At 44.0% G+C, this 14,957-nt stretch overlaps 1 protein-coding gene across 1 annotated transcript in view; it reads right to left on the reverse strand.

Annotated features, from left to right (window-relative positions):
* Positions 1-2,087: 2,087 nt before the first annotated feature.
* VOPP1 (VOPP1 WW domain binding protein) overlaps positions 2,088-14,957 on the reverse strand; it is a 227,374-nt gene continuing 214,504 nt past the window's right edge. The window contains exons 3-5 of the mRNA XM_063922452.1: positions 8,625-8,702; positions 6,014-6,150; positions 2,088-2,683 (exon numbers count right to left, since the gene is read on the reverse strand). Of these exons, the coding sequence (XP_063778522.1) occupies positions 2,511-2,683; positions 6,014-6,150; positions 8,625-8,702 (388 nt within the window). The 3' untranslated portion in view covers positions 2,088-2,510. The remainder of the gene's footprint in view (positions 2,684-6,013; positions 6,151-8,624; positions 8,703-14,957) is intronic.

Below are 14,957 nucleotides of genomic sequence, written 5' to 3' on the forward strand. Positions count from 1 at the left end.
ACGTATCCCCGGGACCCCCCCCCCCCTTAATCCGGCTCTGGTTTAGCCTCACCTCCTTATCCAGCTAATGCTGAAACAGGCCTTAAAAATCCTCTCAAGTCAATGACTTCAGCACATACATAACATGCTCTGTTAGCTATTGTTAACATCTAATCTAGTGAAAACTGTTTCTGTTGTACTATTTATAATGCGTAACTGACATAGACTAGAGTGCGTTGTGTGTTCAGAACTAAGAGAATGTCAAAAGTAAATAATCAGGTGACATGAACAAAAATAAAAGCAAAATATATTGTAATAGAAAGGGCCAGTATCTGTATGTTAAACTGATAAGATTGGAAACACTCTCTTTTGGTAATTCCCTGATATTTACTCTAATACATGCTCAAAAGACTACATACAACTACAGTATATGGCAGTCACACGAATGTAGGGCCTAGTTCAGACCTGATTGCTGTGCTGCTAATTTTGTTGTCCTGCGATCAGATAATCACCGCCAAAAGGGGGGCGTAAATTCGCCCCATGCAAGTGTGTGATCGCACTTGTACGCCATGCAAAAATGTCCCTCAGTCAGCAGACAGCTGCAAATCCATTCGCAACTCACTCACCATCGAATGGTTTTTCCAGTGTGTGGGCAGCCCAGGACTTACTCCTACAGTGCGATGAGAACAGGCTGATCGGGGCCAGAGCTGACGTCACACACCCTCCCAGAAAACGCTTGGGCGTGCCTGCGTTTTCTCCTGACACTCCCAGAAAATGGCCAATTACCACCCACAAATGGCCTCCTCCTGTCAATCAGCTTGTGAATGGCTGTGCGATCGAAACTTTCGCACCAGCTTGTTGCAGTTTAGCGACGCACGTGCGCTTTGCGGTGCATACGCAGTCAATTGATAATCAGCCGCTGTGTGAAAACGCACAGCAGCGATCAGGTCTAAATCGGGCCCATAGTGATATTGGCTCAGTGGGTGCCCAGGAATGAGCCAAGATCCTGTGCTTATAGTCTGCTCAGAGAACATATGCCTACTTTACACCAATGAATCCCATTTGCACATGACTTTTCTGTGATAATGAGAGACTGTCTGTAAAGTAAGACAGGAACAGAGGAATTGCACGCAGTATCACACTCGCCCCAGAGCTGATACTCTGTAGAGGAGAAGGTAGATTCAGAGTGCAGAACTACCTCTCTGGATTCCGCTCACAGCCACTACCCCTGCTGAAGAATGGAATGGGGACCCTGAAGATTTCTATGAAAAACACTACTTTATTCTCATCAAGTTTATTGTTTTTGTATTAATAATGTTTTATTGATTGTTTTAATATAGTTTTGCAATAATGGTTTCTCAATCAGGAGTTTCTAACATAAATATATTTCCCTATAAATCTGTGTCATTAGCTTGCTGACCTGTTATTTACTTTATGTGGGAATTATAGCACAGCTGAACTGTTGCACAAATCCCATTCTTCAGCACTTAGTTTTTTGCATACTGTCTTAATTTAGGGGAGACAATACACATTTAGGGGCTCTGTACCCCATATCCTAATTAGCCTGAAAGGTTGAGAGGTACATCCAAGTTACAGCAGTTCCACATAGCACCTGCTCACGAGACGTTCAAACGGTGGTATAAGGGGAGGAAAAGGTGCAAGTGCCACTCCAGCGAATCGGGAGTGTCGTTCACGTAACATGTGACAGATGACCACGCCCACTTCTCATGAATGTGCCTCGTTTCTTCTGATTCCTGCAATTTGATAAGATGGGAATTTTTTTCGTTACATTACAGCAGTTGAGCTGCATGATCTGATTGTAGGTTTAAAAAATAAATAAAAAAGTACATCGATGTCAGTAGAACCCATATGGACATGTGAAATCACTTGCATGAGGGAACTTACAATGGAAATGATGCAGAGTACTGTGCTGGCACAGCTGCCCGAGTGGAGAGACAACTAATAAGTGATTGCTGCCTCAGTCTTCCTCCACCACACACTACTGTGACATCAGATCGAGGTGTCTACTTATACAACATTATTGCTTTTGCATATATTTGAATAGTTTTAAAATAATGAATGGGATGAAAAACACAAATGATCCAATATGATTTCCATGAAGAGCATGCCGTTTATTGTAGATACTGCACAATCTGCTAGCACTCTCAGGAATAATAGGCAACCATGTGTACTGTACATCACCAGCATAGATACAATGAATTAGCTACAGACTATCAATGTGTTTAAAAACAAAAACATAAATTAAAAAAGAAAAAAAAAAAGCTTTTCAGCTCTGGAGGAGTGCTTATATTCTTCAATCCCCATGCTAGTGCTGAGAAGGTGACATAAACGGTTACTTGGAAAACTGTCAGGACTGCAACTATTTCCCAGCAAGATCTGTTCCATTTGTCTGGCCTGACAATGCTCTGATGCCAATGAAGCAGGTATCATACCAAGGGCGAGACTTCCACATGGTGACGCAGAGACGTAGAGTCAGATTCAAGACAAAAATTGTCAAGTGCTGAATTGCTTCATTTGCAAGATTTTACCACTTGCTCATAGGGGGGCGGAGGTGTGTTGTAGTAGGACGGGGGCGGCGGGAACGCTGGATTTCCTTGTGGGGAGTTCGGCTGCATATGAAATGATGGAGTGGCTGGATTTCCTCCTGGATCAGAGTAATATGGCATTCCTGGCTGCTGCGGTCCTGGAATACACAATGAACACACATTTCAAATTCAATTGCAATTTAATAAATCAAAGAACTGTTTCAACTTAGTTGAGTTTATTGCTATATAAAATGTTCACATGGTTTGTGGACAAGCAGCTGAGTGTAATAGGTGCGGGACTTTTGTGCAAGTCCGGGAGTTTTTTCAAGCACCGACCTGGTTTTGTCTTGTAAATGATAGCTGCTTTAAAACATTGCCCAGATGCGCACAACACTCCTGCACCTCCGGAACTTGGAGGCCATTACATTTAGCCGAAGATATTGTGAAAACATATGAACGTTTAAGAATAGAACTTAAGTGTATCTAAAGTGTAGAGCATGCATTTAAAAAAAAATGTACATTATTAATTCAGCATGAGTTAATTGCAATGTGCAGCTAGTCTTGAAACCTTAATCTTAAAACAACTTCACAAAGTAAAAGAAAAACTCCTGGCGCTATGATTATACAGGTGTGTAAGCAGCTCTCTCAGGGGTAATTGGTATTTCACCCCTGAAGTAGAACAAGAAGATCAAAAAATGAGAAAGCGCTAATCACATCTGATGTGGATTTTATTTTTCATTCATTTCAATTTTTACTAAAAGCACATTAAATGTATTCAGTGCCGGCCGGCAATACATAAGAAAAATAATAAAATATTACAATAAAATTAATAATATTCTAGACATAACTTTTCATCTGCATATTGTGAGTATGATGACTCTAATTTATACTATATCTAAGTTTATAACAATGCACATAATATATTAGCCCGAGGATCCTCTTCTTATCCTCAGATATTTTGTTACTATTATGCTCAGGCAGATGGTAATCGTGTGTCTTTGTAACAATATTAGGCAATGCTTATGTCCGTGCGTTCCAAATTAATGGAGTGCGTATATGAAGAATAAATTAGACAGTCCTGTTGTTGATTTATAACGGATATTAATTGCAGTTTATGAAAGAAAGCTGATATGAATATGGTCACTGTACCACAGTGTATAATTGAAAAGTACCGTATTGAAACCTCTGTTCAGACGCAATGGTAGAGATGCTTCTCCTGGCTGAATGTATGCCTTTAATTGGAGTTGAACAGGTGTCCGCTCGTATCCACGGTGTGTTTGCTTTTTCCTCCCGGCCGGTGTGCACCACCCTCGGCCTTATCCGGAGTCCGTGTGCGGTTGATGGAGGGATTTTTCTCACCTCCACAGGGACTGTGTTCAGCTGGCCGACTGATGAACTCGGTCTGCAGTGTGCTGTGACCGGAGATGCTGACAGACGCGTTTCTCCGACGCGTCTGTCAGCATCTCCGGTCACAGCACACTGCAGACCGAGTTCATCAGTCGGCCAGCTGAACACAGTCCCTGTGGAGGTGAGAAAAATCCCTCCATCAACCGCACACGGACTCCGGATAAGGCCGAGGGTGGTGCACACCGGCCGGGAGGAAAAAGCAAACACACCGTGGATACGAGCGGACACCTGTTCAACTCCAATTAAAGGCATACATTCAGCCAGGAGAAGCATCTCTACCATTGCGTCTGAACAGAGGTTTCAATACGGTACTTTTCAATTATACACTGTGGTACAGTGACCATATTCATATCAGCTTTCTTTCATAAACTGCAATTAATATCCGTTATAAATCAACAACAGGACTGTCTAATTTATTCTTCATATACGCACTCCATTAATTTGGAACGCACGGACATAAGCATTGCCTAATATTGTTACAAAGACACACGATTACCATCTGCCTGAGCATAATAGTAACAAAATATCTGAGGATAAGAAGAGGATCCTCGGGCTAATATATTATGTGCATTGTTATAAACTTAGATATAGTATAAATTAGAGTCATCATACTCACAATATGCAGATGAAAAGTTATGTCTAGAATATTATTAATTTTATTGTAATATTTTATTATTTTTCTTATGTATTGCCGGCCGGCACTGAATACATTTAATGTGCTTTTAGTAAAAATTGAAATGAATGAAAAATAAAATCCACATCAGATGTGATTAGCGCTTTCTCATTTTTTGAACTTCACAAAGTATTGGTGTATATCTTTCATTAATCTCAAGTATTACATGACTTGGATCTTTGACTCTTTTTTACACACAATTAAGAAAAAGCACATATACTGTATAACAGTGCCCATTCTTTTTCTTAGTTGCAAGTGACTTATTTAAATGATTTCTTGGCAAGGACAGAAGCTCCTGTGACTCCGAGCTCATGTGATCATTCACAGCCAATGTGCTGCTATGTGTAGCTTCATGATGTCACAGGATGTTTCTCGGGGACACTGAGCATGCTCCTGCCAGTACATGGGCAGGGTACACACTCATTAATACTTATGAATATTCATAGCTGCCAAAGAAGACATCAAACTTCTTGTATAAGAGAAGACACTCTGTAGCTGTAACACAACAGTAATTATAAACATAAGGGGGGCACTTAAATTGTTTCTTGGGACACCAAAGTAATGGGTGCCCATCAGAGCAGTTCAATTGTTGCTCCAATCAGGCGCCCATTACTTCGGATGCGCCAAAACCATCGAGTTTAGCCATGCAAAGCACCCAAACCCGACTAAAATACTGTACAAAATACATTTCAGCTCGCCATCTCAGGAGACAGCGAGCTAAAATGTCCGCACCTCGTGTGGCTATTTGCACCAAAACAGAGCAACAATTGAACTGCTCCATCGGGCGCCATCTAGTGGTAACTGAGGGGTAAAACAACTGAATCGCCCCAATGTGTTTTTCAAGTAGGTTTAATGTGCAGTTGTCTGTAGATGTAGATATATTCCCGAGTCAGATCTCCATATGATCAAGGAACTACATTTGCTAGCGCACAGTTAGAAAAGTTGCCTGACAGCCAGTAATCTACTGAGACTTGCTAGGGTTTGCATAGCCAGATGGTTGGATGGCTCCACAAGCTCCTTCTTTGTCAGAGGATATTAATCTGCAGCAACGCTTTAAGTATATTGGCAAAAAAATGCCCTCTTACATTTGATAAAGTTTGGTCCCTGTGAGAAAATTCAGGCTATACCCTAGAGGTTGCGCCTTTCGCTGTTCTGAAACCACTGTAACCCACAAATGCTCAACCTCATGTACTTTTGCTACTGATATACTGTTGTTATCAGTAATTCTATCTTGCTCTCTCATATTGCATATGTTTTCTGCTATGCAGTGAATACTGTAGCTCTGTTTGCTTGACCTTTGAATTTATGGTATTGTTACCTTAAAATGTTTGTACGTCTTGTTAAATAACTTGGAAAATGTAATAAAGATTTACAAGTAAAAAAAAAAAAAAACAAGAGTCAGTCTGACCTGGTGGAGGCCCAGGAGTTTGCCTTGTGTATGATACATTAAATGTTGGTTCTTCAACAAGCAAAGGTGGGTACATTCTCCTTCTAATGAAGAATCCAGCTCCACAGCAAAACAGGACTGCCATCATCAGCAGGAACCTAGGCAGGAGGAGATAAAACGTATGTTATCATTGTATAATACAGACATCAGCTCAGAATGGCATGTATGTTACCGTTAGGTATGTCCACAAGGGAGAATTAAGCTGTCAGTAATTATTTTCTTACACAAGTAATAATAACTGGGATATTGGAGAGAGTAAAAAGAAAAACAAAGCAACATTCAGCATCTCACCTCCACTGTATGTGCATAGCTAGTTCTGCCCAAAGCTGGGATATACAGTACCACACCAAGTACAGCGACCAATATAATGAGGTTCTAACATTTCTCCAAGCTGCAGCAGGACTGTGGAGTTGGAGACAATACTGGGGGGAGTTGGAGTCAGTAGAAATGTGCCGACTCCAGCTTCAAAATGTGAGGAGTACTAATAATGCTGGTAGAGCAAGAGTGAGGGATAACAGCATGGGGCATTAGTTACTGTAGAATATATGACAGTATAATAATGTATTATAAGAAAGCCAGGGCTAGCAGTGCAATCAGCAAGGATGGATTGTTCTCTGTTTGGGTACAATAAAGTTATGTTGAAAACAACAGTAAAAAAATAAATAAATGTGGCTGCATATTGAAGACTTGTACAGTATATCCCTCCCAACTGTGCCAACTTTCAGGAAATGTCCCGCAGGCCCACCCGCTGTGCCGCAGTATCCCACGGGTCCCCTGTCATTCACTGCTCTGCTTATATGCTGTGCATACAGGTGCTGATGGGAGAGAGGTACTGGGGGTATTCCCAGCAGCTCGCGGAGCGCTGGGCATGCCCCCACAATGATGAAAAATTGGGGCATGGCTCGCCAAATGAGGCATTCCTGTGAGGCCACTTCCTCTATCCTTGAGATCACACCCCTAATTTTGGGTGCACACCGTTGGTGGGCGCGACTGTCACTCTTCAAAGCTGCAAGAAGTTGCAAGGTATGCTTGTCCATGGTTCAGAGAGTAATTGGTGGCTATAAACACATGATAATATGATACTGATGTCTGTATATCTCCCAACCATTCCAATTTTGACGGAATAGTCACGCTTTTCGGCCAATGTACTGCCATCTAACCCATGTGTACAGTGTCCCACAGTGGTGGTGGTGGTGGTGGTGGTGGTGGGGGGGGGGGGGTAGTTGGGAGGCCACCTCATATCTTCTGCTCGGCTTAGCAGAGAATAGATGCTGTGTGCATGCATGCAGCATCTGTTCACTGGACAGAGGGGTGGGGGACATTTCCAGCAGCACTTGGAGAGCTAGGCATGCCTCTAGCATATGAAAATGGGGGCATGACTCATGGGTACAGCATTTCCTGCAAGGCCATGCCCTCCTTTCTAGGCACTCGCCTTGGTCTTGATCTCCACTTCAAGAAATTGGGGGTAAAGTGTTGTTAGTGTAGTAATACAGTATGGGGGTAGGTGCACAGTACTACTACTGTAGGTACAGCAGGGATGAGAAGTAGCAGCATTGTGCTTTGTGACTGGACAATACATGGCAGGGATCAGTACAAAATCCCGCCAGATGGAATCCCGGCGGTTGGAATACCGACACCGGGATCCCGACCGGCAGAATCCCGACAGGGGGGCAAGCGCAACGCAGCCCCTTGCGAGCTCGCTGCGCTCGCCACGCTCGGCACACTAATTTATTCTCACTCTACGGGTGTCGTGGACACCCACAGAGGGAGAATATGTCGGGATTGTGCCGGTCGGGATCCCGGTGTCGGTATTTCGACCGCCGGGATTCCGTCCGGCGGGATCTTGACCGCATCCCACATGACAATGAAGTCATGTACTGCATTTATTTAATTACCATACTGTCACATATTCTCCAGTAACTAATAACTAATCAATTTCACAATACTTGATGGCAGAAGTGATCACTCGACACATTTGTCACTTAGATTCGCACTGCAGAGGAATAGAGATTGGGAGTGAAGGTTTGGTGTACTGACTCTGCAGCTCTGGACTCTACTACGTGCTCCTCTTTCATCAGCTCCGAATCAATCACTCACATGGATGTTATATGAAAGTGTAGATTTTGATAATATATCCTGACCTGACTGGATGATCCACATAACAGCAGCCAGTCCCACCCAAGGATAAGGTAGCCAGAAAATTAGGGGCATAACTTAGAGCGCGCCACCTACTCCATGGCTCACATTCAAATTAGTATAAAAGTCATTATAGCTTCTTTAGCAATACATTAAGTATGGAATTAGTGATAAATACAATGACCAGAATAAAATTAAGACGTGACTTGTTAGTACATTAATTGATAACACTAAAGAGAGTTGGGGGTCCAACCCCAAGTGGAATGTTTGTGTCTCAAACCGAAAAGTTAAATGTGGAAGCAAGAGAGATTTGCGGCCTATGTATGAATAGTAAGAATATGGGAAGGTGTATGATGTTCCATTAAAAAATAAAAATATGTCTGCATTACCTGTTATCCATATAGACTTAGGTTTTTTATTTCTAATAGTAACCTACCAGAAATACCATAGCCGCTGAATAGAGAGGGCCCGTACACAACATCTGGATCCACAACAGTCCTCATATGCTCGACATCTGCAAAGAGGAACAGAACGAGTTTTCAGTAAGGTAAGGTAAATGTTCCATTCATTATTTCACAATGTAACACACTGAAAAGCATATTAAGTGCTATACTTTCAATGGGAAGTAGTCAGAACGATACACATAGGGACATACATACACAGGACAAACCTACACATACAGAAGAGAGATTTAGGTCTACTACATCCAATACATTGTGCAGAAATCTGGCTTTATCACTAAATACCTGCCCTTATTAGTAGAACTCCAAATGTATTCATGCTACTGAGAGGAAGCTCTTAAGTACTGTTTTACCAGAACATCGTAAGGCAGATGAACCGATTTACTAGTGATATCCATTTTTTAGATCTAATGTAAAGAGCACACCTACTATAGGGGGTAATTCAAACCTAATCGCTAAGCAGCGATTTTTGCACTACTGCGATCAGATAGTCACCGCCTACAGGGGAAGTGTATTTTTGCTGTGCAATTGTGCGAACGCATGTGTAGCAGAGCTGCACAAACTGATTTTGTGCAGTCTCTGCGCAGACCAGGACTTACTCAGCCGATGCGATCACATCAGCCTGTCCGGGACCGGAATTGACGCCAGGAACCCTCCCTGCAAACGCTTGGACACGCCTACGTTTTTCCAAACACTCCCAGAAAACGGTCAGTTGCCGCCCACAAACGCCCTCTGCCTGTCAATCTCCTTGCGATCGCCTGTGCGTTGCTTAAATATCACACCATCACGTTGCTGACCGGTGATCCCCGTTGCTGCGATCCGTCGCGCCTGCGCATTGCATACGCACGCGCAGTTCAGATCTGATCGCAGGCTGTGAGAAAACACAGCCTAGCAATCAGGTCTGAATCGGCCTCATAGGTTGGAGACAAATCTGTGACAATTTATCACCATTTTCTGAAGTACAGTAGTGTAGTGCTGGTATGGTGTGTGTGTGTGTGTGTGTGTGTGTGTGGAGAGGGCAGAGCCGGCCCTAACCAATATGATGCCCTAGGCAAGATTTTGGCTGGTGCCCCCTAGCCCCACCACTAGTTCCGCCTCTGACTCTGCACCCCTTTCTCAGCACCATCACCCCTCACCCATAGCAGTTCGCATTTTGATGCTCCTACCCCCTGTATTTTAAATAGGAACAGTGCGCACATTCGCTGTGCAGCCCAAAAAGGGGTGTGTTTTGTTGGGAAGGGGCATGGCCACAAAATATTACCCCCAATTCAAATTATCCCACACAGTAGTGCAACTTTATTCACATTATATCATTATATTATTCATGCTACATCAAACAGTAGTACCACTTTACCTTATATACGTTACTCCTCACAGTAGTGCCCCTTATTCACATTACACCACAACATATTACTCTTTATTCACATTAGCGCACACAGTAGTTCCCTTTCTCTTCGTTACACAGTAGAGCACCTAATACACATACTGCCACACATTGGTAATGCATTTATACACATAATACCACACAGTAATGTCCTCACACATGACACACATTATTAATGTCCTTACACACATAATGCGCCTTACACATTATGCCAACCTTTATTAATGCCCTTATACACATAATGTCCCTTACACATATGCCGCACATTATTAATGCATTTATACACTACACATATAAAGCTCTTTACACATATTTTATATTAACAGTTTCTTATATAGCGCAGCAAATTCTGTTGCGCTTTACAATTGAAAATAACAATGATAAAACAAAACTGGGTAATAACAAACAGAACACAATTGCTTAACCAACCCACCTGCACACAGCACTCACACAGCCGCTAACACTGTGACCTCTGCCTCTACTTGGATACAGAGGTGTCCTCATACACCTTGCCTCAATACACCATACAGCAGGAGATGCCTGGCGTGAGTCAGTAGGCAGCTCCCAGCCAGTTCTGCTAACGACGGGTACCTTTTTTTTGCCGAACATGCGTCTTCTATGCATTATTATGTGACTAGGACGCACAAGCAACTTCTGCTAATTAAAATTATATATATATATATATATATATATTCTGTGTGTCACTGTGGCTGTATCTGCATACGGAATTCTACATTACAGTGATTTCCAGGAATACACTGTAGCATAGCATTTCATATGCATATACAGCCGCAGTCTTGCTTGTCATCCTCTGACACCCTGAGATACTCTCTATGTAGGCTATTCACTTACCCAGCTGTAATTTTCAGATGTTTTACTTTCTACACACAATCCTAACATTCACCCAGAGAATACAATGTGGCACATTGTCCAAAGCAGGCGGACGGCAGGAAATCCTCAGATGGCAGTCACAATTTCCTGTGAGCAAATGTTGCAAATCTTAAGGCAGTGGTGGCGGAATGGGGAATCGGGACTGCAGATGTACAGTATGGGGGTCTTTAGTTAAACAGGGCTTGTTAACATAAATAACGGGTGTAGATGGGCATATATGCGCATCTAATACAATTAGTGCATATATATGCAGTTTGTAAATGTAATATATGGTTACCTTGCTGAGAAGGTTTAGTACTTTGATCAAGAGGTTTTCAAACCCGTCATCACATCCATTTCAATCATAGGCCTGACTGGGCTACCGTCAGATGATCTTATAGTCAGGTTTGTATGAAAAGTGCCTGTGTTGATCCAGATCTGTGTATTCAAAATGTTTTAAAATGGGCACCATGTAAGGAAACATTATACAAGTAATTTCACATTCTCATCATCTCACTATGATACAATGTTCTTTCAAAATAAAAGTGAAATATTATAATTTATGATCACCAGTAAATAGCTGCACTGTTACTGCGTAGAAATACAGAAATAGTTTTCTTCTTCAACCCTGCAATCAGTGGAATATAGACTTTACGACTGAGTATTCAAGTCAGATTTGTTCAATACTATCTTAACAAAATGTTAGCATTTAGTAAAAACATAGTAAACTGACATGTCATTTCCCCATGCTTGTCAAACTTTGGGCTGCACCTCTGTGAGGGGTCACTGTGAGCGGTGTGGTGTTGCAGAAATGGGCGGGGTGAGTGTGGTGATTCGACTATAACATTGTGGCCCCTAGACAATGCCACGATTACCGGCATTGGGCAGAAAGGCCGGGGCCACAATGACGCAATTAAACACTCCCACTATGTCCTTCTACAGAGTAACAAAATGGTGCAGCACATTCGTAGCAGTAACTCCAGCTGCCATCTTGGTTAGGGAATGAAGCATCATCTACGGAGTAGCCAGGTTGGAGACTGCATAAGTCAAGTTAACCTAAATTTCTCTGACGTCCTAGTGGATGCTGGGGACTCCGTAAGGACCATGGGGAATAGCGGCTCCGCAGGAGACTGGGCACAAAAGTAAAGCTTTAGAACTACCTGGTGTGCACTGGCTCCTCCCCCTATGACCCTCCTCCAAGCCTCAGTTAGCTTTTTGTGCCCGAACGAGAAGGGTGCACACTAGGTGGCTCTCCTGAGCTGCTTAGTGAAAAGTTTAGTTTTAGGTTTTTTATCTTCAGTGAGACCTGCTGGCAACAGGCTCACTGCATCGAGGGACTAAGGGGAGAAGAAGCAAACTCACCTGCGTGCAGAGTGGATTGGGCTTCTTAGGCTACTGGACATTAGCTCCAGAGGGACCGATCACAGGCCCAGCCATGGATAGGTCCCAGAGCCGCGCCGCCGGCCCCCTTACAGAGCCAGAAGACAGAAGAGGTCCGGAAAATCGGCGGCAGAAGACGTCCTGTCTTCAACAAGGTAGCGCACAGCACTGCAGCTGTGCGCCATTGCTCTCAGCACACTTCACACTCCGGTCACTGAGGGTGCAGGGCGCTGGGGGGGGGCGCCCTGAGACGCAATAAAAACACCTTGGATGGCAAAAAATGCATCACATATAGCTCCTGGGCTATATGGATGAATTTAACCCCTGCCAGAATACACAGAAAAACGGGAGATAAGGCCGTCGAGAAGGGGGCGGAGCCTATCTCCTCAGCACACTGGCGCCATTTTCCCTCACAGCTCCGTTGGAGGGAAGCTCCCTGGCTCTCCCCTGCAGTCACTATACTACAGAAAGGGTTAAAAAAGAGAGGGGGGCACTAATTACGCGCAGTATTAAAAATACAGCAGCTATAAGGGGAAAAACACTTATATAAGGTTATCCCTGTATATATATAGCGCTCTGGTGTGTGCTGGCAAACTCTCCCTCTGTCTCCCCAAAGGGCTAGTGGGGTCCTGTCCTCTATCAGAGCAATCCCTGTGTGTGTGCTGTGTGTCGGTACGTTTGTGTCGACATGTATGAGGAGAAAAATGATGTGGAGACGGAGCAGATTGCCTGTAATAGTGATGTCACCCCCTAGGGGGTCGACACCTGAGTGGATGAACTGTTGGAAGGAATTACGTGACAGTGTCAGCTCTGTATAAAAGACAGTGGTTGACATGAGACAGCTGGCTACTCAGCTTGTGCCTGTCCAGACGTCTCATAGGCCGTCAGGGGCTCTAAAGCGCCCGTTACCTCAGATGGCAGATATAGACGCCGACACGGATACTGACTCCAGTGTCGACGGTGAAGAGACAAATGTGACTTCCAGTAGGGCCACACGTTACATGATTGAGGCAATGAAAAATGTTTTACACTTTTCTGATAATACGAGTACCACCAAAAAGGGATATTATGTTCGGTGAGGAAAAACTACCTGTAGTTTTCCTGAATCTGAGAAATTAAATGAGGTGTGTGATGATGCGTGGGTTTCCCCCGATAACAACTGATAATTTCTAAAATGTTATTGGCATTATATCCTTTCCCGCCAGAGGTTAGGGTGCGTTGGGAAACACCCCCTAGGGTGGATAAAGCGCTCACACGCTTGTAAGAACAAGGGCTCTACCCTCTCCTGAGATGGCCGCCCTTAAGGATCCTGCTGATAGAAAGCAGGAGGGTATCCTAAAATGTATTTACACACATACTGGTGTTATACTGCGACCAGCAATCGCCTCAGCCTGGATGTGCAGTGCTGGGTTGGCGTGGTCGGATTCCCTGACTGAAAATATTGATACCCTAGATAGGGACAGTATATTATTGCCTATAGAGCATTTAAAAGATGCATTTCTATATATGCGTGATGCACAGCGGAATATTTGCCGACTGGCATCAAGTCTAAGTGCGTTGTCCATTTCTGCCAGTAGAGGGTTATGGACACGACAGTGGTCAGGTGATGCGGATTCCAAACGGCATTTGGAAGTATTGCCTTATTAAGGAGGTGGCCACGGCAACAGCTGGGAAATCCACGTTTGTACCCCAGGTCGCCTCTCAACATAAAAGACGCCGTATTATCAGGCGCAGTCTTTTCGTGGGCAAGCGGGCAAAAGGTTCCTCATTTCTGCCCCGTGACAGAGGGAGAGGAAAAAGGCTGCAGAAAAGCCCTCTCCCGCCTCTGCCAAGCCCTCAGTATGACGCTGGGGCTTTACAAGCAGAATCAGGCACAGTGGGGGCCCGTCTCAATGAATTTCAGCGCGCAGTGGGCTCACTCGCAAGTAGACCCCTGGATCCTTCAGGTGATATCTCAGGGGTACAAATTGGAATTCGAGACGTCTCCCCCTCGCCGTTTCCTAAAGTCGGCTTTACCGATGTCTCCTTCTGACAGGGAGGCAGTTTTGGAAGCCATTCACAAGCTGTATTCCCAGCAGGTGATAATCAAGGTACCCCTCCTGCAACAGGGAACGGGGTATTATTCCACACTGTTGTGGTACCGAAGCCGGACGGCTCGGTGAGACCGATTCTAAATCTAAAATCTTGAACACTTACATACGGAGGTTCAAATTCAAGATTGAGTCACTCAGAGCAGTGATTGCGAACCTGGAAGAAGGGGACTACATGATGTCTCGGGACATCAAGGATGCTTACCTTCATGTCCCAATTTACCCTTCTCACCAAGGGTACCTCAGGTTTATGGTACAGAACTGTCACTATCAGTTTCAGACGCTGCCGTATGGATGGTCCACGGCACCCCGGGTCTTTACCAAGGTAATGGCCGAAATGATGATACTCCTTCGAAGGAAGGGAATTTTAGTTATCCCTTACTTGGACGATTCCCTGATAAGGGTAAGATCCAGGGAACAGTTGGAGGTCGGTGTAGCACTATCTCAGGTAGTGTTGCGGCAGCACGATTGGATTCTCAATATTCCAAAATCGCAGCTGATTCCGACGACTCGTCGTCTGTTCCTAGGGATGATCCTGGACACAGTCCAGAAAAAGGTGTTTCTCCCGGAGGAGAAAGTCAGGG

Source organism: Pseudophryne corroboree, chromosome 5 (genome assembly GCF_028390025.1).
Source record: "Pseudophryne corroboree isolate aPseCor3 chromosome 5, aPseCor3.hap2, whole genome shotgun sequence".
Lineage (NCBI taxonomy): Eukaryota > Metazoa > Chordata > Amphibia > Anura > Myobatrachidae > Pseudophryne > Pseudophryne corroboree.